At 42.5% G+C, this 26,072-nt stretch overlaps 2 protein-coding genes across 2 annotated transcripts in view; one reads left to right on the forward strand and one right to left on the reverse strand.

The window, feature by feature from the left end:
• Positions 1–19,517, forward strand: part of pargl (poly (ADP-ribose) glycohydrolase, like) — a 33,754-nt gene extending 14,237 nt beyond the window's left edge. Inside the window, exons 8-15 of the mRNA XM_084324577.1 lie at positions 409–484; positions 794–869; positions 5,959–6,106; positions 11,365–11,443; positions 13,255–13,366; positions 15,412–15,514; positions 15,653–15,781; positions 19,385–19,517. Of these exons, the coding sequence (XP_084180703.1) occupies positions 409–484; positions 794–869; positions 5,959–6,106; positions 11,365–11,443; positions 13,255–13,366; positions 15,412–15,514; positions 15,653–15,781; positions 19,385–19,506 (845 nt within the window). The 3' untranslated portion in view covers positions 19,507–19,517. The remainder of the gene's footprint in view (positions 1–408; positions 485–793; positions 870–5,958; positions 6,107–11,364; positions 11,444–13,254; positions 13,367–15,411; positions 15,515–15,652; positions 15,782–19,384) is intronic.
• A 1,232-nt stretch (positions 19,518–20,749) lies between these two features.
• Positions 20,750–26,072, reverse strand: part of LOC311237507 (2-oxoglutarate dehydrogenase complex component E1-like) — a 39,907-nt gene continuing 34,584 nt past the window's right edge. The window contains exons 15-16 of the mRNA XM_084325431.1: positions 22,938–23,092; positions 20,750–22,772 (exon numbers count right to left, since the gene is read on the reverse strand). Coding sequence (XP_084181557.1) covers positions 22,652–22,772; positions 22,938–23,092 — 276 coding nt within the window. The 3' untranslated portion in view covers positions 20,750–22,651. The remainder of the gene's footprint in view (positions 22,773–22,937; positions 23,093–26,072) is intronic.

The following is a 26,072-nucleotide window of genomic DNA, read 5'->3' on the forward strand; positions in this document are numbered from 1 at the left end:
GCCTCATTAAAATACTATTGTTGCTTCGGTTGTTTTCAGCGTTTTATGTGCATAATCTGTTATTTAGTTTGAAATGTTCGTTGAAATAAGTAGATTTTTCGTTTTTGTTTATTTATTAAGTTAATATAAAACCATATAGTCACATTTTAGAATACAATAGAATAGAATTTTAGAATACAACTAGAAACACTGTCCTGGCCTGCTTCTAAGTTCAGTGGCATGAAAAAAAAAAAAATTATAATTTTTTTATTTATTTTTTTAGTCATCTCGCGGTCCTCCCGTGGCTGCTCGCGGCCCACCTTTGGGTCGCGACCCCGACTTTGGGAACCACTGATCTACAGCACCGTCTAGTGGCTGAATGTTATCTACAGCACCATCTAGTGGCTGAATGTTATGTTGTTATCTCAGCAGATAGAAGGCCAGATGGACTGGTGACCTTTGAGAGGCGTTGCCTCCAAGAGGCAGACGTACCTGATTGGCGGAGGTAAATACACACTGGGGACCTCAGAATCTGATTCAACTGACCCTATCTCAAACCCAATCATCCAATCGCTACTTTTGCTTCCCTGGTTGTCTGAGGGAAGCGACAGTTGTGATTGGAGGATAGAGGAAAAGAGGGCGGGGCTTGAGATCGATTAAGTCGATTGTGATTATAATAAACACATTGTGATTGTAATTGTTTTTCCTCCAATTCACTGCATAATACCTGTAAGAACATAATTGTTACGCTGCATGATTATAAACTATGTGTGTGTGTGTGTGTGTGTGTGTGTGTGTGTGTGTGTGTGTGCAGCCGCACGGAGAAAATGACTAAACTCCATGTTACTTCAGAAGGTGTCATTGAGCGTGAGGGCGCAGACCTGCTGCAGGTGAGGTTCTTACACGGTGTTCTGTAGTGTTCTGTAGTGTTCTGTAGTGTTCTCTAGTGTTCTGTAGTGTTCTCTAGTGTTCTCTAGTGTTCTGTAGTGTTCTGTAGTGTTCTGTAGTGTTCTGTAGTGTTCTCTAGTGTTCTGTAGTGTTCTCTAGTGTTCTGTAGTGTTCTGTAGTGTTCTGTGGTGTTCTCTAGTGTTCTGTAGTGTTCTGTAGTGTTCTCTAGTGTTCTGTAGTGTTCTGTAGTGTTCTCTAGTGTTCTCTAGTGTTCTGTAGTGTTCTCTAGTGTTCTGTAGTGTTCTCTAGTGTTCTGTAGTGTTCTGTAGTGTTCTGTAGTGTTCTCTAGTGTTCTGTAGTGTTCTGTAGTGTTCTCTAGTGTTCTGTAGTGTTCTCTAGTGTTCTGTAGTGTTCTGTAGTGTTCTCTAGTGTTCTGTAGTGTTCTGTAGTGTTCTCTAGTGTTCTGTAGTGTTCTGTAGTGTTCTCTAGTGTTCTGTAGTGTTCTGTAGTGTTCTCTAGTGTTCTGTAGTGTTCTGTAGTGTTCTGTAGTGTTCTCTAGTGTTCTGTAGTGTTCTGTAGTGTTCTGTAGTGTTCTGTAGTGTTCTCTAGTGTTCTGTAGTGTTCTCTAGTGTTCTGTAGTGTTCTGTAGTGTTCTCTAGTGTTCTCTAGTGTTCTGTAGTGTTCTGTAGTGTTCTCTAGTGTTCTGTAGTGTTCTGTAGTGTTCTGTAGTGTTCTCTAGTGTTCTGTAGTGTTCTGTAGTGTTCTGTAGTGTTCTGTAGTGTTCTGTAGTGTTCTCTAGTGTTCTGTAGTGTTCTGTAGTGTTCTCTAGTGTTCTCTAGTGTTCTGTAGTAGTGTTCTCTAGTGTTCTCTAGTGTTCTGTAGTGTTCTGTAGTGTTCTCTAGTGTTCTGTAGTGTTCTCTAGTGTTCTGTAGTGTTCTCTAGTGTTCTGTAGTGTTCTGTAGTGTTCTCTAGTGTTCTGTAGTGTTCTGTAGTGTTCTGTAGTGTTCTGTAGTGTTCTCTAGTGTTCTCTAGTGTTCTGTAGTGTTCTGTAGTGTTCTGTAGTGTTCTCTAGTGTTCTGTAGTGTTCTGTAGTGTTCTGTAGTGTTCTCTAGTGTTCTCTAGTGTTCTGTAGTGTTCTCTAGTGTTCTGTAGTGTTCTGTAGTGTTCTCTAGTGTTCTGTAGTGTTCTGTAGTGTTCTGTAGTGTTCTGTAGTGTTCTGTAGTGTTCTGTTGTGTTCTGTAGTGTTCTCTAGTGTTCTGTAGTGTTCTGTAGTGTTCTCTAGTGTTCTGTAGTGTTCTGTAGTGTTCTCTAGTGTTCTGTAGTGTTCTGTAGTGTTCTCTAGTGTTCTGTAGTGTTCTCTAGTGTTCTGTAGTGTTCTCTAGTGTTCTGTAGTGTTCTGTAGTGTTCTGTAGTGTTCTCTAGTGTTCTCTAGTGTTCTGTAGTGTTCTGTAGTGTTCTGTAGTGTTCTGTAGTGTTCTGTTGTGTTCTGTAGTGTTCTCTAGTGTTCTGTAGTGTTCTGTAGTGTTCTGTAGTGTTCTGTAGTGTTCTGTAGTGTTCTCTAGTGTTCTGTAGTGTTCTGTAGTGTTCTGTAGTGTTCTCTAGTGTTCTCTAGTGTTCTGTAGTGTTCTGTAGTGTTCTCTAGTGTTCTGTAGTGTTCTGTAGTGTTCTGTAGTGTTCTGTAGTGTTCTCTAGTGTTCTGTAGTGTTCTGTAGTGTTCTCTAGTGTTCTCTAGTGTTCTGTAGTGTTCTGTAGTAGTGTTCTCTAGTGTTCTCTAGTGTTCTGTAGTGTTCTCTAGTGTTCTGTAGTGTTCTCTAGTGTTCTCTAGTGTTCTCTAGTGTTCTGTAGTGTTCTGTAGTGTTCTCTAGTGTTCTGTAGTGTTCTGTAGTGTTCTGTAGTGTTCTCTAGTGTTCTCTAGTGTTCTGTAGTGTTCTGTAGTGTTCTGTAGTGTTCTCTAGTGTTCTGTAGTGTTCTCTAGTGTTCTGTAGTGTTCTGTAGTGTTCTCTAGTGTTCTCTAGTGTTCTGTAGTGTTCTCTAGTGTTCTGTAGTGTTCTGTAGTGTTCTGTAGTGTTCTCTAGTGTTCTGTAGTGTTCTGTAGTGTTCTCTAGTGTTCTCTAGTGTTCTGTAGTGTTCTGTAGTGTTCTGTAGTGTTCTGTAGTGTTCTCTAGTGTTCTGTAGTGTTCTGTAGTGTTCTCTAGTGTTCTGTAGTGTTCTCTAGTGTTCTGTAGTGTTCTCTAGTGTTCTGTAGTGTTCTGTAGTGTTCTGTAGTGTTCTGTAGTGTTCTGTAGTGTTCTCTAGTGTTCTCTAGTGTTCTGTAGTGTTCTCTAGTGTTCTGTAGTGTTCTGTAGTGTTCTCTAGTGTTCTGTAGTGTTCTCTAGTGTTCTGTAGTGTTCTGTAGTGTTCTCTAGTGTTCTGTAGTGTTCTCTAGTGTTCTCTAGTGTTCTGTAGTGTTCTGTAGTGTTCTCTAGTGTTCTGTAGTGTTCTGTGGTGTTCTGTGGTGTTCTGTGGTGTTCTGTAGTGTTCTGTAGTGTTCTCTAGTGTTCTGTAGTGTTCTGTAGTGTTATGTAGTGTTCTCTAGTGTTCTGTAGTGTTCTGTAGTGTTCTCTAGTGTTCTGTAGTGTTCTCTAGTGTTCTGTAGTGTTCTGTAGTGTTCTGTAGTGTTCTCTAGTGTTCTGTAGTGTTCTCTAGTGTTCTCTAGTGTTCTCTAGTGTTCTGTAGTGTTCTCTAGTGTTCTCTAGTGTTCTCTAGTGTTCTGTAGTGTTCTGTAGTGTTATGTAGTGTTATGTAGTGTTCTCTAGTGTTCTGTAGTGTTCTGTAGTGTTCTCTAGTGTTCTGTAGTGTTCTGTAGTGTTCTGTGGTGTTCTGTGGTGTTCTGTAGTGTTCTCTAGTGTTCTGTAGTGTTCTCTAGTGTTCTGTAGTGTTCTGTAGTGTTCTCTAGTGTTCTGTAGTGTTCTGTAGTGTTCTGTAGTGTTCTGTAGTGTTCTGTGGTGTTCTGTGGTGTTCTGTGGTGTTCTGTAGTGTTCTCTAGTGTTCTGTAGTGTTCTGTAGTGTTCTGTAGTGTTCTCTAGTGTTCTGTAGTGTTCTCTAGTGTTCTGTAGTGTTCTCTAGTGTTCTGTAGTGTTCTGTAGTGTTCTGTAGTGTTCTCTAGTGTTCTGTAGTGTTCTCTAGTGTTCTGTGGTGTTCTGTGGTGTTCTGTAGTGTTCTGTAGTGTTCTGTAGTGTTCTGTAGTGTTCTCTAGTGTTCTGTAGTGTTCTGTGGTGTTCTCTAGTGTTCTGTAGTGTTCTGTAGTGTTCTGTAGTGTTCTCTAGTGTTCTGTAGTGTTCTCTAGTGTTCTGTAGTGTTCTGTAGTGTTCTCTAGTGTTCTGTAGTGTTCTGTAGTGTTCTGTAGTGTTCTGTAGTATTCTGTAGTGTTCTCTAGTGTTCTCTAGTGTTCTCTAGTGTTCTGTAGTGTTCTGTAGTGTTCTGTAGTGTTCTCTAGTGTTCTCTAGTGTTCTGCAGTGTTCTGTAGTGTTCTGTAGTGTTCTGTAGTGTTCTCTAGTGTTCTCTAGTGTTCTGTAGTGTTCTGTAGTGTTCTGTAGTGTTCTCTAGTGTTCTCTAGTGTTCTGTAGTGTTCTCTAGTGTTCTGTAGTGTTCTGTAGTGTTCTCTAGTGTTCTCTAGTGTTCTGTAGTGTTCTCTAGTGTTCTGTAGTGTTCTGTAGTGTTCTCTAGTGTTCTGTAGTGTTCTGTAGTGTTCTCTAGTGTTCTGTAGTGTTCTCTAGTGTTCTCTAGTGTTCTGTAGTGTTCTCTAGTGTTCTGTAGTGTTCTGTAGTGTTCTGTAGTGTTCTCTAGTGTTCTCTAGTGTTCTGTAGTGTTCTCTAGTGTTCTCTAGTGTTCTCTAGTGTTCTGTAGTGTTCTGTAGTGTTCTGTAGTGTTCTCTAGTGTTCTGTAGTGTTCTCTAGTGTTCTGTAGTGTTCTCTAGTGTTCTGTAGTGTTCTGTAGTGTTCTGTAGTGTTCTCTAGTGTTCTGTAGTGTTCTCTAGTGTTCTCTAGTGTTCTGTAGTGTTCTGTAGTGTTCTCTAGTGTTCTGTAGTGTTATCTAGTGTTCTGTAGTGTTCTGTAGTGTTCTGTAGTGTTCTGTAGTGTTCTCTAGTGTTCTGTAGTGTTCTGTAGTGTTCTCTAGTGTTCTGTAGTGTTCTGTAGTGTTCTCTAGTGTTCTGTAGTGTTCTGTAGTGTTCTGTAGTGTTCTGTAGTGTTCTCTAGTGTTCTCTAGTGTTCTGTAGTGTTCTGTAGTGTTCTCTAGTGTTCTGTAGTGTTCTGTAGTGTTCTGTAGTGTTATCTGGTGTTCTGTAGTGTTCTGTAGTGTTCTGTAGTGTTCTCTAGTGTTCTCTAGTGTTCTGTAGTGTTCTCTAGTGTTCTGTAGTGTTCTGTAGTGTTCTCTAGTGTTCTCTAGTGTTCTGTAGTGTTCTGTAGTGTTCTGTAGTGTTCTCTAGTGTTCTGTAGTGTTCTCTAGTGTTCTCTAGTGTTCTCTAGTGTTCTGTAGTGTTCTCTAGTGTTCTCTAGTGTTCTGTAGTGTTCTGTAGTGTTCTCTAGTGTTCTCTAGTGTTCTGTAGTGTTCTGTAGTGTTCTCTAGTGTTCTCTAGTGTTCTGTAGTGTTCTCTAGTGTTCTGTAGTGTTCTCTAGTGTTCTGTAGTGTTCTGTAGTGTTCTCTAGTGTTCTGTAGTGTTCTGTAGTGTTCTCTAGTGTTTTGTAGTGTTCTGTAGTGTTCTGTAGTGTTCTGTAGTGTTCTCTAGTGTTCTGTAGTGTTCTGTAGTGTTCTGTAGTGTTCTCTAGTGTTCTGTAGTGTTCTGTAGTGTTCTCTAGTGTTCTGTAGTGTTCTCTAGTGTTCTGTAGTGTTCTGTAGTGTTCTGATATGTGTTCTGTAGTGTTCTGTAGTGTTCTCTAGTGTTCTCTAGTGTTCTCTAGTGTTCTCTAGTGTTCTGTAGTGTTCTCTAGTGTTCTCTAGTGTTCTGTAGTGTTCTGTAGTGTTCTGTGGTGTCCTCTAGTGTCCTCTAGTGGTCTGATATGTGTTCTGTAGTGTCCTCTGGTGTCCTCTAGTGGTCTGATATGTGTGTTGCAGGTGGACTTCGCCTGTAAGCTGGTCGGGGGAGGGGTTCTGGGTAACGGCCTGGTGCAGGAGGAGATCCTGTTCCTCGTGTTTCCAGAGCTCATCGCTTCCCGCCTCTTCACGGAGAAACTGGGCGACAACGAGTGCCTCATCATCAAAGGTGTGTGCACGTGTGTGTGTGTGTGTGTGTGTGTGTGCACGTGTGTGTGTGTGTGTTACGATACGTTGTATGTATCGATACGTTGCCAACGATACGATACATTAACGCTACATTTGAAGCACCGGGCGATGCGATGCGATACGATTCACCCCCTGTTGAGATACGATACGATTCGATACGATTTGATTCAACATAATGCGATTCGGGGCGATACGATGCGATTCAACACGATGCAAAATAATGATAAAATGTTATGGTATGACAGAGGATTTGGTTGTATTCCTTATATGCAGCTTATATTATTATTATTTTTTTTTCACTTTTTTGTTTATTATACTTTTTTGAGGACATAGACATTATAAGTATATGTCTGTAATATATATACATTGTTGTATTGTCATTGTCCACATAGAACAGATAACAACATTAAACAGAAGAAAATAAAATAAAAAACAAGAAAAAATAAAACAGAGTTCAAAAGTAAATAATAATACAAACAAACACTGACTTGGTCGCCCGACAGTCGTCTCAAACGTATATACATAGTATATCAAATATATAGCACATGTTTAGGTACCCAAATATGCTTCTCCAATGTATAGCTTATATTATTATTAAAAAATAAAATAATCTACTGTAAGACAATTTATATAAAAACTCTTGGGTGCCTAAGACTTTTGCACAGTACTGTGTTTTCTATCCACTTTAGCTAAAAACACACACACTGTATACACACTACTGTGAGACAATAATAATCACACACAAAGGGATAATGGCTTATAGCAGACTTAATGATTTTATAATATTTCAGATAATGAAATTAAATGTTTATCATCAACTATGCAGTTAGTATTTATATTGTAACGTTTGGCCACTTTAAATCATTGAACGTAGAGAGAGAGAGAGAGAGAGAGAGTTTGAGCGTTCTGATGCTCCGTAGCTGACCACACCATGATGGCATTTTGTCAACAACACAGTTTGAACCTGGAGGAAGCGATATAAAGAAACGAATTGCCAATAAATGTGAAGTTATCTTTGAACCTGTTGTCAAGCGTCGTCAATATACCCCCTCCCCCATTTCCTCACTAATGGAACTGGTGTTGCAGAGTCACGTTAGTTAGTTAGATAGTTTAGCGTTAGCTGAACGGCTAACTGGCTAATGTTAGCCAGCGGCTACTAACGTTAGCCAGTTCATGTCTCCTCCTCGACTTCCACTGTTTGTTGATAACTGTGACGCGGCTCTCGCCTTCTGTAGTAGCGAAGCAAAGATAGTATCCTGCTGTGTGCAGTGCACTCACTGCTGACAGAAGTGGATGAGAGGAAATTATATGAATGAATCGGTTTTGACCGATGCAAAGACGCCAACTACAGATGCATCGCGAGTTCAACCTGAATTCTAGCCGATGCGCACTTATGCCACCGGTGCAGTCACATCGTGAACGTTTATGCCGGTGCACCGATGCAAATCGGTGAATCTTAGCATCACTAGTGCACGTGCGTGCGTGCGTGTGTGTGTGTGGGCTGACCTTCGGATTTTTTTTGGAATTCGAAGCTTCGGGGCCGAGATTCGATTTGAATTCGAAGCGTCGAGATAAAATATATATATATTTTTTTATAAATGTATTATTATTCTTTTTTTTAAATAAATTTTTTGACCAGTCAGCTGGTTCTTTTCGCGTTTATCGCTTTTTCTGGTCAAGTATGACCGACAGAAACAGGTTGAATGGGGGTACAGATGGGGGGAAAGACACTCTGAGAAAGTACGGCTTGTCCCGGAGTCGAACTCGCTACCCCAGATCCGTGACGCGCACGGTTGTCCCCGACGCCGAAATAGCGTTCGAGGTACGCGGTGAGCTACTGGAGCTCCCCAAATAATTTCTTTTTATGTTGTGGGACTTGTACAGCACTTTGTTCAACTTTGTCAGTGCTATAAAGTTTAAACCTTTTAAAATATTAGACAAACTAAACACTTTGCTTTCATGAAATATTGTAAGCCGTCATTTGAGGCTTTATAAAAGCAGCACAATGAACACAAATCTGTCAGTGCCGAGTCCGACCTCATCTTAAATAACAAACAGCATTGCTTGTTGTAGTTAACAAAGAGAGGCAGAGTTGATTTAGCAAAAAAATTTTTTTTATATATATTCGAATTTAATTTTCATGTTCGAATCCCATGCCCATCGAACGAAGCTTTGAAGTATTTAAGACAGCCCTAGTACGCGTGCGTGTGTGTGTGTGTGGTGGCGTCCCTGTCGCTTGTATCCTTTCGGCAAGCAACAAGCCCTTCCGCGTTGCTCTGATTGGCCGAGCGTGCGCACGGACGCGTTAAACAGCAATCAATTAATTTAATATAACAGTCCGGTTCTGTGTTTGTTTGTGTCTGTAGATTGTTGGTGAACAACTAACTTTAGGTTAGTTTAACTTGTCCGTGTCCAGTCCTTTAGATTAGCCCCACCGTTCATTGTAAACAATGATGCATGTAGTCACTGTGTGTTGTTGTAGCCACCGGGTAAATCGCGATTTTTTATTGGTTTGTCATGACAAACCAATTACATAATCCAACATATGTGTAAAAAAACAACATATTCCAGTTAACGGTATATTTTTTTAATGATTCGTTACAGCGAAATCAATACTTCCATTTGTATAAATTGCGTTAAGCGGAGCTTAGTATTCCTGCCTGGCTGAGGAGCTTGTCGCGGCTCATGCACGCGCTCGGCCAATCAGAGCAACGTGGAAGGGCTTGTTGCTTTTTTTTTAATAACTTTCTTTATTGGAAGAGTTTTCAAAATTATGCAGACAGTTATACATATTATACATCTTCCATTTTTTTCCCCCCATTTCCCTTTCCTATCCCTTAACCCCACCCCACCCCCACGAAGAGCGACAACAAACATACATATAATACATGAAAATACAAAAGAAAAATATGTGACAGAAAAGAAAAAAAAACAAGAAAAAAAACATATGATACTAATATAACTGAGATAAAAAGACAAAACAGTTTGAGAAATAAAATAAAAATAGGGGAAAAAAACAGAGGGGGGGGGGGGGGGGGGGACTCAGTCGTCACAGCCAGGCAGGGATGTCAAGGATTCTATGTGCTTTAAAAGGGGTCTCCAAGTCTTCTCAAAGGTATTCAGGGAGCCAGTAGGGCCTTTGAGGGAGAATCTGAGCTTTTCAAGATTAATAGATAATAGTAGTTCTTTAACCCACCTATTGTGAGATGGAGGTTGAGTATGTTTCCACTTAAAAAGAATAAGTCGCCTGGCCAATAAAGTGGAGAAGGCAAGAACAGGATGTGACAGTTTGGAGGGTAGAGGCTGCAGAGGAACACCGAACAAGGTAGAGGCTGCAGAGGAACACCGAACAAGGTAGAGGCTGCAGAGGAACACCGAACAAGGTAGAGGCTGCAGAGGAACACCGAACAAGGTAGAGGCTGCAGAGGAACACCGAACAAGGTAGAGGCTGCAGAGGAACACCGAACAAGGTAGAGGCTGCAGAGGAACACCGAACAAGGTAGAGGCTGCAGAGGAACACCGAACAAGGTAGAGGCTGCAGAGGAACACCGAACAAGGTAGAGGCTGCAGAGGAACACCGAACAAGGTAGAGGCTGCAGAGGAACACCGAACAAGGTAGAGGCTGCAGAGGAACACCGAACAAGGTAGAGGCTGCAGAGGAACACCGAACAAGGTAGTGGCTGCAGAGGAACACCGAACAAGGTAGAGGCTGCAGAGGAACACCGAACAAGGTAGAGGCTGCAGAGGAACACCGAACCAAGTAGAGGCTGCAGAGGAACACCGAACAAGGTAGAGGCTGCAGAGGAACACCGAACAAGGTAGAGGCTGCAGAGGAACACCGAACAAGGCCACAAGAGGATCAGGGGTGATAGTAAGGTTGTAGGCTGTGCCGATAGTTTAAAAAATTTCAGACCAGAATGTGGCAAGGCTGGGGCAGGACCAGAACATGTGGGTGTGATCGGCAGGGGATTGTTTGCATCTATTACATGCGTCAGAGATGTTGGGGTACATTCGAGAGAGTCTCGAGTTTGTGTAGTGGACTTTGTGTATAACCTTGCACTGTATGAGGCCGTGTCTCGCACAGATGGAAGATGAGTGGACAGAGTCCAATGCCCAACTCCAATACTCATCAGACAGTTCAATTCCCAGCTCCCACTCCCACAAGTTCTTAGGGCCGGTTCCTGGGGTATCCATAGCGGAGCTAATGAGGTTGTAGATGTTGGAGATTAGCCGTTTTTTTTCCGGGTTAAGAACCATTAGTGAATCTATAAGGGTTTCAGGGGGGCGACTAGGGAATTTGGGGTTCTGGTTCTGTGTGAAGTGCCTAATTTGGAAGAAACGAAACCGGTGGGATTTGGGAAGGTCGAATTTCTTTACGAGGTCTGGAAAAGACATGAAAGTCCCTTGGTCGTAGAGATCATTAAAAGTGGTTATCCCTTTGTCAAACCAGACTTGAAAGGAAGAATCAGTGCAAGAGGGCAGGAATAAATGATTGTTAAAAGTGGGGGAGAGGTCAGAGGCCCTATGGAGGCCGAGGCTTTTCCTGATTTTAATCCAAATTTTAGTGGAGTCGACCACCATTGGGTTTGCAGAGAGTCCAGTAACCGACATAGGGAGTTGGGAGCACAGCAGAGAGCGAAGAGAGTGTCTAGAGGAAGAGAGTTCCATGTCGACCCACACCGGGCCTAAGTTGTGTGTCGTGCCCCTCATCCAATATAAAAGTTTGTGTATGTTACACGCCCAGTAGTAGTGCTGGAAGTTAGGCAGTGCCAATCCCCCTAGCTCTTTGGGGAGTTGTAGTATTGATCTCCTCATCCGTGGGATCTTATTGCCCCAGAGGAAGGAGCTTATTAATCGGTCAAGTGTTTTAAAGAACGACTTCTTAATGAGGACTGGGATATGGGTGAAGAGATATAAAAACTTTGGTAGCACTACCATTTTAATTAAATTGACTCTACCCACTAGAGACAGTGGAAGACATGTCCACCTGTTAAAGTCTAGTTTGCACTTTTCAAGAAGAGGTGAGAAGTTTTTCGAGAACATTGTTTGGATTGAGTTGGTGATGTTAACCCCTAGATATCTGAATCCATCTGTTGTATACTTAAAGGGGAAGAAAGTCCGGGGTATTTTTTTGGCTGCGGAGTTGATTGGAAAGAGTTCGCTTTTATGAAGGCTTGTTGCTTGCCGAAAGGATACAAGCGTCCCGCTTTGCTCACAGAGCTCCTCCTCCCCCCGCAGGCTTGCAGCAGTACAGCCACTACACAGGCTTCAGCGACAGCTTCGAGTGGGCGGGACCTTGTGAAGACCCCTGTCCACGGTGTGACATTACATTACATTATATTACATTATATTAGATTACATTATATTACATTATATTATATTACATTACATTACATTACATTACATTAGACTACATTACATTACATTATATTACATTATATTATATTACATTAGATTACATTATATTACATTATATTATATTATATTATATTACATTACATTATATCACATTATATTACATTATATTACATTATATTACATTATATTAGATTACATTATATTAGATTACATTACATTATATTACATTACATTATATTACATTATATTAGATTACATTATATTACATTATATTATATTACATTATATTATATTACATTATATTACATTACATTATATTACATTATATTATATTAGACTACATTACATTACATTATATTACATTATATTATATTACATTATATTATATTACATTATATTACATTACATTATATTATATTACATTACATTATATTAGACTACATTACATTAGATTACATTACATTAGATTACATTAGATTACATTACATTACATTAGACTACATTACATTACATTATATTAGCTTACATTATATTATATTAGACTACATTACATTAGATTACATTACATTATATTACATTAGATTACATTATATTACATTACATTATATTACATTATATTAGATTACATTATATTACATTAGATTACATTACATTATATTACATTACATTAGACTACATTACATTATATTAGATTACATTATATTACATTATATTTAGTGCTGTCAGGCGATTAAAATAATTAATCTAATTAATTACAGGATTTGTAATTAATTAATCTAATTAATCGCATTTTAATCGCATTACCATTTTATGCCTCATATTCTATATTCTATAATCATATTTCAAATAGCATGTGTCCGGATGGCAGAATTCAGTACTGTATCTACAAAACCTTCTGTTTAATCATCTTCCATCTATTAATTTGCTTAGATTTTTCAGGTCTGGTCAATTTGAGCATGGTGTTATTCACAGTCAAAGATAAAAAAAAAATGTATTGATATTCTCATTTGGTTCATTACAATTTACTCAAAATAAAATGTTCATTCAATCAATCACCGCGCAGATTGATTGATTGAATGAAAATGTTATTATCAGATTGCAGAATGGGTACAATACAGTACGGCTCAATACACACAATTGTTAAGGGAATGCAGACCAGAGAAAGACTTTCGTCTTGTTTACATCAGGGTCCCCCATTTTCAATTAATAATGAATTGTAAGTAAGAGTGCAACTTGCACCGTGCAATCCATTCTTTGTGGATCTAGCCCACAGTATTTCTGACACTGGGAATACATTCCCTGAGATTCATAGATGTCCCTAGAATCAGATACCAATAAAATGCAAATGGACCATATTAAAAAAAAACTGTAAATGTGTATTCTACATGCTTATGGAATGAATGAGATACAAAAAAAAATATTATTATTAAAAAAAAAAAAAATTGTAATTAATTTTGAGTTAATTTTCATAATGCGATTATTTGCTGTGTAATTAATTAATCTAATTAACGCGATAAACTGACAGCCCTAATTATATTACATTATATTAGATTACATTAGATTACATTACATTATATTACATTACATTATATTACATTAGATTAAATTAGATTACATTATATTAGATTACATTAGATTACATTACATTACATTAGATTATATTACATTATATTACATTACATTCAAAAGTATTGTCATTTTACAGTTTAGTAATAATCTTTGCAATATGACCCACAGTGGTGACGGGTCTGAGTGTGTCTCTCTCTGCAGGGACGAGTGGAAGAGGAGACAGAGGCAGATCCTGGCGATCGACGCGCTGGACTTCAGCCGACACCAGCAGGACCAGTACAGCGTGCGGAGCATCACCCGGGAGCTCAACAAGGTGACGCCTCCCCACCTAGTTTAATCAAGGCTACTTCCCGCCAGGGCTGGGCGATATATATAGAGTATACTCCATGTACCGCGGCTTGTTCTACATGAGATGTAGTCAATTACTATATCGTGAACATTGAGTATATATGTTGTGTCACGTCGCGGCTGAGATGAGACCTCATCCCTTACAGGCAGACTGTGAATATCTATTTTTTTTGTGATCAAATATTTCTTTATTTCCTGGCCGCTCCAGCAGCACACCACATAGCGCGCTGAGCCGCGAAGCGGTCGTCCCGGGTTCGTTTCCTTGACCCGGTGGCCATCTGCCGCATGTCTTCCCCTCTTCTCCTCCCGTTTCTCCCTCTCTCCTCTGTCGGTCCTGCGTGACCAGGAAAAAGTTAATAAAGATAATAATAAAAAAAAGAATATATATATATTAGGGATGCTCGATATTGGCTTTTTTACCTATACCGATATTGTCCAACTCTTAATTTCCGATACCGATATCAACCGATACCGATATATGCAGGGTTTCCCCCCCAAAAAACGGAATAATTTCAGGTAATTAACATTACATATCTTTTGTTGTGGAATTAACACAACATTATGCATACTTTTGACAATAAATAAAATCAGAATTTGTTCTTACTTGCTTGCCTGGGTAAATAAAGGTTATAGAAAAAAAAAAAAATATTTTTTTGAAAACCGATACCGATATTTTCCGATATCACATTTTAACACTTTGGTTGCCTAAGGTTAAATTAATGATATACCATAGATTGCCAGCGCTATTTGTCTATGGAGAAAGTCCCCTTCTTTGCAGGGCTATAACTTTTTAAATTCTATTGCTACATTGCCATTATTAGGGCCCATTCAAAGTCCTATATGTATTGTTCATTGTGTAGCAACGTTAAACTTTTTCATTCACATATTCATAGTAAAGTATGGTCTAATGTATAAGTATGTTTTCATCTCTTTCTGCAGCTTTCTCCAGAACGTGATATATAGCCCCAAATGCATTATATTGATGATGAAATACAGTTTGATGGCAATCGGGGCGATATAAAAAATTCCAACTAGACGTACTTCTAGAAGTTACTACACGTCATCTGATGTTGACCGGATGGGCGAGGGGGCGTTTATAATTCCGTGGGCAGCGTTATACCAATCATCTAATGTGGGTCAAATGTTCATCATAGCAGTTAGTGTCGAACACGGTAATATTACACGCTAAAACTCACCCCAGTCTCCGCGGGCCGTTGGGCGATCAGCGTGGGGTAGACAGTTTTCCATTATGGGATGTTGAAATAGTCGGTCCATTTCCAGGTTGTATAATAATATATACGTCCAAATCATGTTGTTTTTTCGAGTTATTTGCAGCGATCGATGTTCACTGTGTGAAGACGGAGTCTCTCTAACATTAGCGAGTGCCCGGACCCCATATGGAGTGAGTCCTACCGGGTTAAAGGTTGACATCCGGTTTCGATCTGCCGATCGGCCACCAGATGGCGGTCTTGAACCGCTAGAGGATTGAGAGGAGATCACACTTGTGTCTCAGGCCAGCGGAGGGACATTATGGATCAGATCGCAGATTTTTGAAATATTGATATAAAGACGACGTAAAGCGTCCCCCGGCAACTTTAGCATCGCCAGCAAAGACGTCTAAAGACGCCCCCTGGCAGTCAAAGTGTTAATGCCGATATCGGCCGATAATATCGGTAGGCCGATAATATCGGACATCCCTAATATATATATATTTCTTTATTTTCTTCTTTTTCCACATGAAACAAGACACAACACCATACAGTAACAATAATAATAAACAAGACATCACAGGACAGTAACAGCAGTAATAATAATAATAATAATAATAATAATAATAATAATAATAATAATAATAACAACAACAATAATGACAAGACAATTGAATTAAATCAAATCAAATCAAATAGTTATAATACAAATGAAATATATAAAGGAAAAGAAAGGGGGAAAAAAATATATATATATATTATATCCAGCTTACTGTGAATATATTCATCTCATCCCTCACAGGCGTACTGTGGCTTTAAGGCGGCGGCAGGTGAAAAGGACCCCCCCGATATCGCCACGGGCAACTGGGGCTGCGGGGCCTTCAAAGGAGACCCCCAACTCAAAGGTGTTCCTCGCCGTCACCAATACGTTATCAATAAACCAGTCACGGAACTAGCTACACATAGACAATGTATAAAAGTGCCATTGCCTTGAGACCTTCCATTGTGTGTGTGCGACTGTGTGTGTGCGTCTGTGTGTTCAGCTTTGATCCAGCTGATGGCGGCAGCGGTGGCCCGTAGGGGCGTGGCCTTCTTTACGTTTCGCAACGAGCGGCAGAAGAGAGACCTGCAGCACATGCACCATCTCCTGACCACTCATGACATCACAGTTGGTGAGTCTCCGCCCCCTTTTATTCATGACCACGCTGCTCTACTTCCTGTCTTTATTCACACCGCTCTACTTCCTGTCTTTATTCACACTGCTCTACTTCCTGTCTTTATTCACACTGCTCTACTTCCTGTCTTTATTCACACTGCTCTACTTCCTGTCTTTATTCACGCTGCTCTACCATCTGTCTTTATTCACGCTGCTCTACTTCCTGTCTTTATTCACACTGCTCTACTTCCTGTCTTTATTCACACCGCTCTACTTCCTGTCTTTATTCACTTCCTGTCTTTATTCACACTGCTCTACTTCCTGTCTTTATTCATGCTGCTCTACTTCCTGTCTTTATTCACACCGCTCTACTTCCTGTCTTTATTCACACTGCTCTACTATTGTCTTTATTCACACTGCTCTACTTCCTGTCTTTATTCACACTGCTCTACTTCCTGTCTTTATTCACGCTGCTCTACGATCTGTCTTTATTCACACTGCTCTACTTCCTGTCTTTATTCACACTGCTCTACTATTGTCTTTATTCACACTGCTCTACTATGTGTCTTTATTCACACTGCTCTACTTCCTGTCTTTATTCACACTGCTCTACCATCTGTCTTTATTCACACTGCTCTACTTCCTGTCTTTATTCACACTGCTCTACTTCCTGTCTTTATTCACACTGCTCTACCATCTGTCTTTATTCACACTGCTCTACTTCCTGTCTTTATTCACACTGCTCTACTTCCTGTCTTTATTCACGCTGCTCTACTTCCTGTCTTTATTCACACTGCTCTACTTCCTGTCTTTATTCACACTGCTCTACCATCTGTCTTTATTCACACTGCTCTACTTCCTGTCTTTATTCACACTGCGCTCTACTTCCTGTCTTTATTCACGCTGCTCTACTTCCTGTCTTTATTCACACTGCCCTACTTCCTGTCTTTATTCACACTGCTCTACTTCCTGTCTTTATTCACACTGCTCTACTTCCTGTCTTTATTCACACTGCTCCACTTCCTGTCTTTATTCACGCTGCTCTACTTCCTGTCTTTATTCACACTGCTGCTCTACTTCCTGTCTTTATTCACACTGCTCTACTTCCTGTCTTTATTCACACCGCTCTACTTCCTGTCTTTATTCACACCGCTCTACTTCCTGTCTTTATTCACACTGCTCCACTTCCTGTCTTTATTCACACTGCTCTACTTCCTGTCTTTATTCACACTGCTCTACTTCCTGTCTTTATTCACACCGCTCTACTTCCTGTCTTTATTCACACCGCTCTACTTCCTGTCTTTATTCACACTGCTCTACTTCCTGTCTTTATTCACACCGCTCTACTTCCTGTCTTTATTCACGCTGCTCTACTTCCTGTCTTTATTCACACCACTCTACTTCCTGTCTTTATTCACGCTGCTCTACTTCCTGTCTTTATTCACGCTGCTCTACTTCCTGTCTTTATTCACGCTGCTCTACTTCCTGTCTTTATTCACACTGCTCTACTTCCTGTCTTTATTCACACTGCTCTACTTCCTGTCTTTATTCACACTGCTCTACCATCTGTCTTTATTCACACTGCTCTACTTCCTGTCTTTATTCACACCGCTCTACTTCCTGTCTTTATTCACACTGCTCTACTTCCTGTCTTTATTCACACTGCTCTACTTCCTGTCTTTATTCACACTGTTCTACCTCCTGTCTTTATTCACGCTGCTCTACTTCCTGTCTTTATTCACACTGCTCTACTTCCTGTCTTTATTCACACTGCTCTACCATCTGTCTTTATTCACACTGCTCTACTTCCTGTCTTTATTCACACTGCGCTCTACTTCCTGTCTTTATTCACGCTGCTCTACTTCCTGTCTTTATTCACACTGCCCTACTTCCTGTCTTTATTCACACTGCTCTACTTCCTGTCTTTATTCACACTGCTCTACTTCCTGTCTTTATTCACACTGCTCCACTTCCTGTCTTTATTCACGCTGCTCTACTTCCTGTCTTTATTCACACTGCTGCTCTACTTCCTGTCTTTATTCACACTGCTCTACTTCCTGTCTTTATTCACACCGCTCTACTTCCTGTCTTTATTCACACCGCTCTACTTCCTGTCTTTATTCACACTGCTCCACTTCCTGTCTTTATTCACACTGCTCTACTTCCTGTCTTTATTCACACTGCTCTACTTCCTGTCTTTATTCACACCGCTCTACTTCCTGTCTTTATTCACACCGCTCTACTTCCTGTCTTTATTCACACTGCTCTACTTCCTGTCTTTATTCACACTGCTCTACTTCCTGTCTTTATTCACACCGCTCTACTTCCTGTCTTTATTCACGCTGCTCTACTTCCTGTCTTTATTCACACCGCTCTACTTCCTGTCTTTATTCACGCTGCTCTACTTCCTGTCTTTATTCACGCTGCTCTACTTCCTGTCTTTATTCACGCTGCTCTACTTCCTGTCTTTATTCACACTGCTCTACTTCCTGTCTTTATTCACACTGCTCTACTTCCTGTCTTTATTCACACTGCTCTACCATCTGTCTTTATTCACACTGCTCTACTTCCTGTCTTTATTCACACCGCTCTACTTCCTGTCTTTATTCACACCGCTCTACTTCCTGTCTTTATTCACACTGCTCTACTTCCTGTCTTTATTCACACTGCTCTACTTCCTGTCTTTATTCACACTGCTCTACCATCTGTCTTTATTCACACTGCTCTACTTCCTGTCTTTATTCACACCGCTCTACTTCCTGTCTTTATTCACACTGCTCTACTTCCTGTCTTTATTCACACTGCTCTACTTCCTGTCTTTATTCACACTGTTCTACCTCCTGTCTTTATTCACACTGCTCTACTTCCTGTCTTTATTCACACCGCTCTACTTCCTGTCTTTATTCACACTGCTCTACTTCCTGTCTTTATTCACACTGCTCTACTTCCTGTCTTTATTCACACTGCTCTACTTCCTGTCTTTATTCACACTGTTCTACCTCCTGTCTTTATTCACACTGCTCTACTTCCTGTCTTTATTCACACCGCTCTACTTCCTGTCTTTATTCACACTGCTCTACTTCCTGTCTTTATTCACACTGCTCTACTTCCTGTCTTTATTCACACCGCTCTACTTCCTGTCTTTATTCACACTGCTCTACTTCCTGTCTTTATTCACACTGCTCTACTTCCTGTCTTTATTCACACTGCTCTACTTCCTGTCTTTATTCACACTGCTCTACTTCCTGTCTTTATTCATGACCACGCTGCTCTACTTCCTGTCTTTATTCACACTGCTTTACTTCCTGTCTTTATTCACACTGCTCTACTTCCTGTCTTTATTCACACCGCTCTACTTCCTGTCTTTATTCACGCTGCTCTACTTCCTGTCTTTATTCACACTGCTCTACTTCCTGTCTTTATTCACACTGCTCTACCATCTGTCTTTATTCACACCACTCTACTTCCTGTCTTTATTCACGCTGCTCTACTTCCTGTCTTTATTCACACCGCTCTACTTCCTGTCTTTATTCACACTGCTCTACTTCCTGTCTTTATTCACACTGCTCTACCACCTATCTTTATTCATGATCACGCTGTTCTACCACCTGTTTCTCAGGCATGCTGCATAAGGTCCTGGAGAAATACTGCTCTGTGATGTTGACAGCTTATGGCAGAGATATGGACTTATTCCAGTTCGTCGAGAAGAAGATACTCGGAGAAGAGAGGAGTCCGCTGTGAAGAGAGACTCGTCTCCATGAAGGAGCTCCTCTGTGAAGAGAGACTCGTCTCCATGAAGGAGCTCCTCTGTGAAGAGAGACTCGTCTCCATGAAGGAGCTCCGCTGTGAAGAGAGACTCGTCTCCATGAAGGAGCTCCGCTGTGAAGAGAGACTCGTCTCCATGAAGGAGCTCCACTGTGAAGAGAGACTCGTCTCCATGAAGGAGCTCCTCTGTGAAGAGAGACTCGTCTCCATGAAGGAGCTCCTCTGTGAAGAGAGACTCGTCTCCATGAAGGAGCTCCGCTGTGAAGAGAGACTCGTCTCCATGAAGGAGCTCCGCTGTGAAGAGAGACTCGTCTCCATGAAGGAGCTCCACTGTGAAGAGAGACTCGTCTCCATGAAGGAGCTCCTCTGTGAAGAGAGACTCGTCTCCATGAAGGAGCTCCTCTGTGAAGAGAGACTCATCTCCATGAAGGAGCTCCTCTGTGAAGAGAGACTCGTCTCCATGAAGGAGCTCCTCTGTGAAGAGAGACTCGTCTCCATGAAGGAGCTCCTCTGTGAAGAGAGACTCGTCTCCATGAAGGAGCTCCTCTGTGAAGAGAGACTCGTCTCCATGAAGGAGCTCCTCTGTGAAGAGAGACTCGTCTCCATGAAGGAGCTCCTCTGTGAAGAGAGACTCGTCTCCATGAAGGAGCTCCTCTGTGAAGAGAGACTTGTCTCCATGAAGGAGCTCCACTGTGAAGAGAGACTCGTCTCCATGAAGGAGCTCCTCTGTGAAGAGAGACTCGTCTCCATGAAGGAGCTCCTCTGTGAAGAGAGACTCGTCTCCATGAAGGAGCTCCTCTGTGAAGAGAGACTCGTCTCCATGAAGGAGCTCCTCTGTGAAGAGAGACTCATCTCCATGAAGGAGCTCCTCTGTGAAGAGAGACTCGTCTCCATGAAGGAGCTCCTCTGTGAAGAGAGACTCGTCTCCATGAAGGAGCTCCTCTGTGAAGAGAGACTCGTCTCCATGAAGGAGCTCCTCTGTGAAGAGAGACTCGTCTTCTGTCCTTGATGATGTTTTTTTTGTTTACAGAAATGATCAATGTTTAACCCTTTCACTGCCACACGACAGCCGTTTAACAACCCTTTCACTGTGACAATACAGAAGGTTAGCCCTTTACTATCACACGACCGACGGCGATGCTCCCATCATTAGCATCATTAGCTCCGCGGATGCTAATGATGGAGCATCGCCGTCGGTTGTGTGATAGTAAAGGGTTAACCGTCTGTCGCGTGGCAGTGAAAGGGTTAAAGAAACTGTTGATTAGTCATTTATTTTGATCTATATATGACTAAAGATCATCCTTGATTGATGATTTTTACATGAATCATAAATCGTGTTATTTACAGAAGTTATCATCGTTCCTTAATAGCAGATTATTGTCGATCAGTCGTTTACTGTTAAATCTATATTTTGCTAAGTCAATTTGACGTGAATGACACGTGGGACTTCCAATACAATACTGTTGTACAGTGATTATTATTATTATCAATCTACGATTATAGACTATAGGTTATAGATTACATTTATTTTAAGGTGCTATGAGACTATGATGCAAGAGGATGTTGTCAAGAATTCACCTGAACATTTAGAAACCGTAAAGAGATGAATGAGGAAAAATGAAGAAAAAAAAACACAGTATCACAGGAACTATGATCTTTATTTCTTGAATAAACAATCAATGAACGTACAACTCTATACGAAAATAAATAAATCCTTCACTCCGGAGAAGATCCTGTGGCCTTGTAGGCATTTGACCATGTCTTTACATAAATCACTACTGTAGCTGACATGTCTTTATTAAAAGATTATAGAGTAACATTTGAACATAAGCACTTTGAACTTCAACCTCTGTATGAAAAGTGCTATACAAATAACATTATTATTATTATTATTTCAAGTAATTTCCTGACTGTTTACATTTGGCACAAGTGGAGAGGTTTTATAGAGGAGAGGTTTTATAGAGGAGAGGTTTTATAGAGGAGAGGTTTTATAGAGGGGGAGGATTGATGGGTCAGAGAGAGGGTTGATGGGTCAGAGAGAGGGTTGATGGGTCAGAGAGAGGGTTGATGAGTCAGAGAGAGGGTTGATGAGTCAGAGAGAGGGTTGATGGGTCAGAGAGAGGGTTGATGAGTCAGAGAGAGGGTTGATAAGTCAGAGAGAGGGTTGATGGGTCAGAGAGAGGGTTGATGAGTCAGAGAGAGGGTTGATGGGTCAGAGAGAGGGTTGATGAGTCAGAGAGAGGGTTGATGGATCAGGGAGAGGGTTGATGAGTCAGAGAGAGGGTTGATGAGTCAGGGGGAGGGTTGATGAGTCAGAGAGAGGGTTGATGAGTCAGAGAGAGGGTTGATGGGTCAGAGAGAGGGTTGATGAGTCAGAGAGAGGGTTGATGGGTCAGAGAGAGGGTTGATGAGTCAGAGAGAGGGTTGATGGGTCAGAGAGAGGGTTGATGGGTCAGAGAGAGGGTTGGAAGGAAGCTGGAAGAACGAATGAAGGGCGGGAGGAGAGGGCAGGTATCACATTTGTATCGTCTAATAATAATAATAATACATTCCTCGTCAATATCTCTGCCAGTTATTATGGTCCACCTCCGTGGACGACGTGTGCTCTCCGTAGTAACGGTGCCAGAAGACGAGACAGTCGGTCAGTGAGTCGTGTGCGAGTTTCCCCCGTGAGTCGTTAACACAGAGGTCATGACTGAAGCTACCCAGGTTTAGGGGCTGCGTCTGGGGGTAGAGGTCAGGACTGAAGCTACCCAGGGTTAGGGGCTGCGTCTGGGGGGAGAGATGAGGACTGAAGCTACCCAGGGTTAGGGGCTGCGTCTGGGGGTAGAGGTCAGGACTGAAGCTACCCAGGTTTAGGGGCTGCGTCTGGGGGGAGAGGTGAGGACTGAAGCTACCCAGGTTTAGGGGCTGCGTCTGGGGGGAGAGGTGAGGACTGAAGCTACCCAGGTTTAGGGGCTGCGTCTGGGGGGAGAGGTCAGGACTGAAGCTACCCAGGTTTAGGGGCTGCGTCTGGGGGGAGAGGTGAGGACTCTGAAGCTACCCAGGGTTAGGGGCTGCGTCTCCTGGGGTGGGCAGGCTGGGTGGGCGGGTCAGCAGGTAGTAGTTGGTGCAGAACGCGTCACTCTTTGCCCAGGAAAGCCTCCAGGTTGAAGGCCGTGTCCAGGAGGCGCTGCAGCTCCGTGAGGTGAGTCTGTTTATTACCAGTGGCTGGAGCTGCTGCGGGGTCCCGGCCAGCATACCTGAGAGAGAGAGAGAGAGAGAGAGAGACACACAGAGAGAGAGAGAGAGAGAGAGACAGAGAGAGAGAGACACACATCCCCTTAACAATTGTGTGTATTGAGCCGTACTGTACCAATTCTGCAATCTACATTTTCAATCACTCAATCAATCAATCAAGAGCTCACCAGACGGGCCGGGCGCGGTCGACGGTGGTGCGGAGGCGGGGCTTCACGTAGTCATAGTAACCCTGGTTCTTGTGTTCCTCTTGACACCACACCAGGTCAGCGTTGGGATAACGCTCTGTCTCCTCCTTCAGCAGATCAAAGGGGAATGGAGACAGCTGCAGAGAGGGAGGAGAGAGGGAGAGAGAGAGGAGAGGAGGGAGGAGAGAGAGAGAGAGGGAGAGAGAGGAGAGAGAGAGAGGAGAGAGAGAGGGAGGAGAGAGAGGAGAGAGGGAGGAGAGGAGGGAGGAGAGGAGAGAGAGGAGGGAGAGGGAGGAGAGAGGGAGGAGAGGAGAGGAGGGAGGAGAGAGAGAGGAGAGAGGGAGGAGAGGAGAGAGGGAGGAGAGGAGGGAGGGAGGAGAGAGGGAGGGAGGAGAGAGAGGAGAGAGGGAGGAGAGAGAAGAGAGGGGGAGAGAGAGGGAGAGAGGGAGGAGAGAGAGCAAGGAGAGGAGAGAGAGACAGAGCAGAGAGGGGGAGACACGGAAGAGAGAGGAGAGAGAGAGAGAGGAGAGAGAGAGGGAGGAGAGAGAGCAAGGAGAGGAGAGAGGCAGAGCAGAGAGGGGGAGTGAATGAATGAATGAATGAATGAAAACTTTATTAACAGATTGCAGAATGGGTACAGTACAGTACAGCTCAATACATACAATTGTTAAGGGGATGCAGACCAGAGAAAGACTTTCGTCTTGTTTACATCAGGGTCCCCCATTTTCAATTCATCGTAACATATATGACATACATGACATACAGATAGACAGTACTGCTCCATCTAGACATTTATGACATACCAGATTTGCAATTACAGTACTGTTTGTGATACAAAAAGAGTCCAGAAAGAAAAGAGTATATACATTAGGCGTGGAAACTGTACATTGGATTGGGTAGGTGGGGGGGGGGGACTGTACATTGGAGGTGGTTGGGTGGGTGGGGGGGACTGTACATTGGAGGTGGTTGGGTGGGTGGGGGGGGGGGGTTGGTTAGGAGTGGGGGGGGGGGGGGGGTTGGGTAGGAGGGGTGGGTGGGGGGGGGGGGGGGTTGGGTAGGAGGGGTGGGTGGGGGACACTGTACAACTGTACAAACAACACTGTACATTGGATTATTGACAAGACCATACTTGGTCATTTACTGTACATTGGAGGGGGTTGTGTTCGGACATTTACAGGGGCCAGTTTCGGGTTGCAGTCTCCCTTAGGTGTTTTTTGAGAGTGTTTTTGAAAGTGGGTAGTGATTCACATTCCTTTACAGCTTTGGGTAGGGCGTTCCACATTGATGTGGCATAATTGCGAAACGTGTTTAGTCCCTTGTTTGAGCCAAATCTGGGTTTAACATGATTTGTGGAGCTCCCTCTGGTGTTGTGATCGTGGTATTCACTGACCTTTGGGAAGTATTTTGACATGTACATGGGTACCTTGGTCGTGTAGTGTATCTTGTAGACCAGGCCCATTGCAAGTTGCTGTACTCTGTCGTCTACTCTAAGCCATCCTAGGTTGTCAAAGTGGGCAGGGGTGAGGTGGGTTCTAGGAGTAAGGTCAAGCAGTAGTCTGACCAGTTTGTTTTGAGATGTTTGTAATTTTGTTTTTAGCGCCTTTGAGGTGCTTTGGTACCATGAGGTGCAAGCATAGTCGTAGTACCCTTGAATGAGTGCTCCTGCTAGAGTCTTCAGGGTATTCTTGTTTACCAGTAAGGAGATCCGGTACAAGAATCGAGTTCGTTGGTTGACTTTTTTTATTACATTGGATGCCATTTTGTCACAGGAAAGATTTGCCTCTAGGATGGAACCCAGGTAGGTAATATCTTCTTTCCTTGTGACAATATTGTCACCCACTGTAACTGAGAAGCCGTCGGTCTTGCTGAGTTTGTTATTTGAACCGAAGAGAAGGAGACAAGGAGAGAGGGGGAGACACGGAAGAGAGAGGAGAGACAAGGAGAGAGAGAGGAGAGGGAGAGAGAGAGAGCAAGGAGAGAGGAGAGAGAGACAGAGCAGAGGGGGAGACAAGGAGAGAGAGAGGAGAGACAAGGAGAGAGGAGAGAGAGAGCGAGGGAGACAAGGAGACGGATAGAGACAGAGAGGGAGAAAAAGGAGAGACAGATGGAGACAGAGAGAGAGAGAAAAAGAGGGGGAGAGAAAAGAGTGACAGAGAGAGGGAAGAGAGAGAGGAGAGGGGGAGACAAGGAGAGACGGATAGAGACAGAGAGAGGGAGAGACAGAGAGGGGGGAGAGAGAGAAAAAGAGAGGGAGACGGAAAGAGAGGAAGAGAAAGGGAGAGAGAAAAAGAGGGAGAGAAAAGAGTAACAGAGAGGGAGAGAGAATCACTGCTGACTCGAGGTCTGGAGACTTCTAGGATTTCTTGTTTCCTGGCCGCTGGATTTCAGAGGTAACATTTTGATTGGCTGTGCATATTGATTGAGGTTTAGAGGCGTCTATTATTATGATTATTGCTGACTGTGTTCACTTCCAACAGAGGTCTATTGTCTAACCGTCTGTAGTGTGGTAGTAAAGGGTTAACCTTCTGTAGTGTGGTAGTGAAAGGGTTAAAGGGTCTGGTGGCTTTTGAGCCACAGTTAGCTTCAACCTTTATGATAGAAACCCTGGTAGAGGTTTGTAGTAAAGAGATACTAGTGTACACCCAAGGGGATCAATAAAGGAATATCTTATCTGATCTGATCTGATCTTAAACTACTAATGAGTCGGTCGCAGTCAACCAGCACCTGCTAACGGGTCTGACCCTTTAGCTCAGCTGGTTAGTGTAAACTACAGTTGACCAGCACCTGCTAACGGCTCTGACCCTTTAGCTCAGCTGGTTAGTGTAAACTACAGTCAACCAGCACCTGCTAACGGCTCTGACCCTTTAGCTCAGCTGGTTAGTGTAAACTACAGTCGACCAGCACCTGCTAACGGCTCTGACCCTTCAGCTCAGCTGGTTAGTGTAAACTACAGTCGACCAGCACCTGCTGACGGCTCTGACCCTTTAGCTCAGCTGGTTAGTGTAAACTACAGTCAACCAGCACCTGCTGACGGCTCTGACCCTTTAGCTCAGCTGGTTAGTGTAAACTACAGTCAACCAGCACCTGCTAACAGGTCTGACCCTTTAGCTCAGCTGG

The sequence above is a fragment of the Notolepis coatsorum genome (genome assembly GCF_963971535.1).
Source record: "Notolepis coatsorum genome assembly, chromosome: 11".
Taxonomy (NCBI): Eukaryota; Metazoa; Chordata; class Actinopteri; order Aulopiformes; family Paralepididae; genus Notolepis; species Notolepis coatsorum.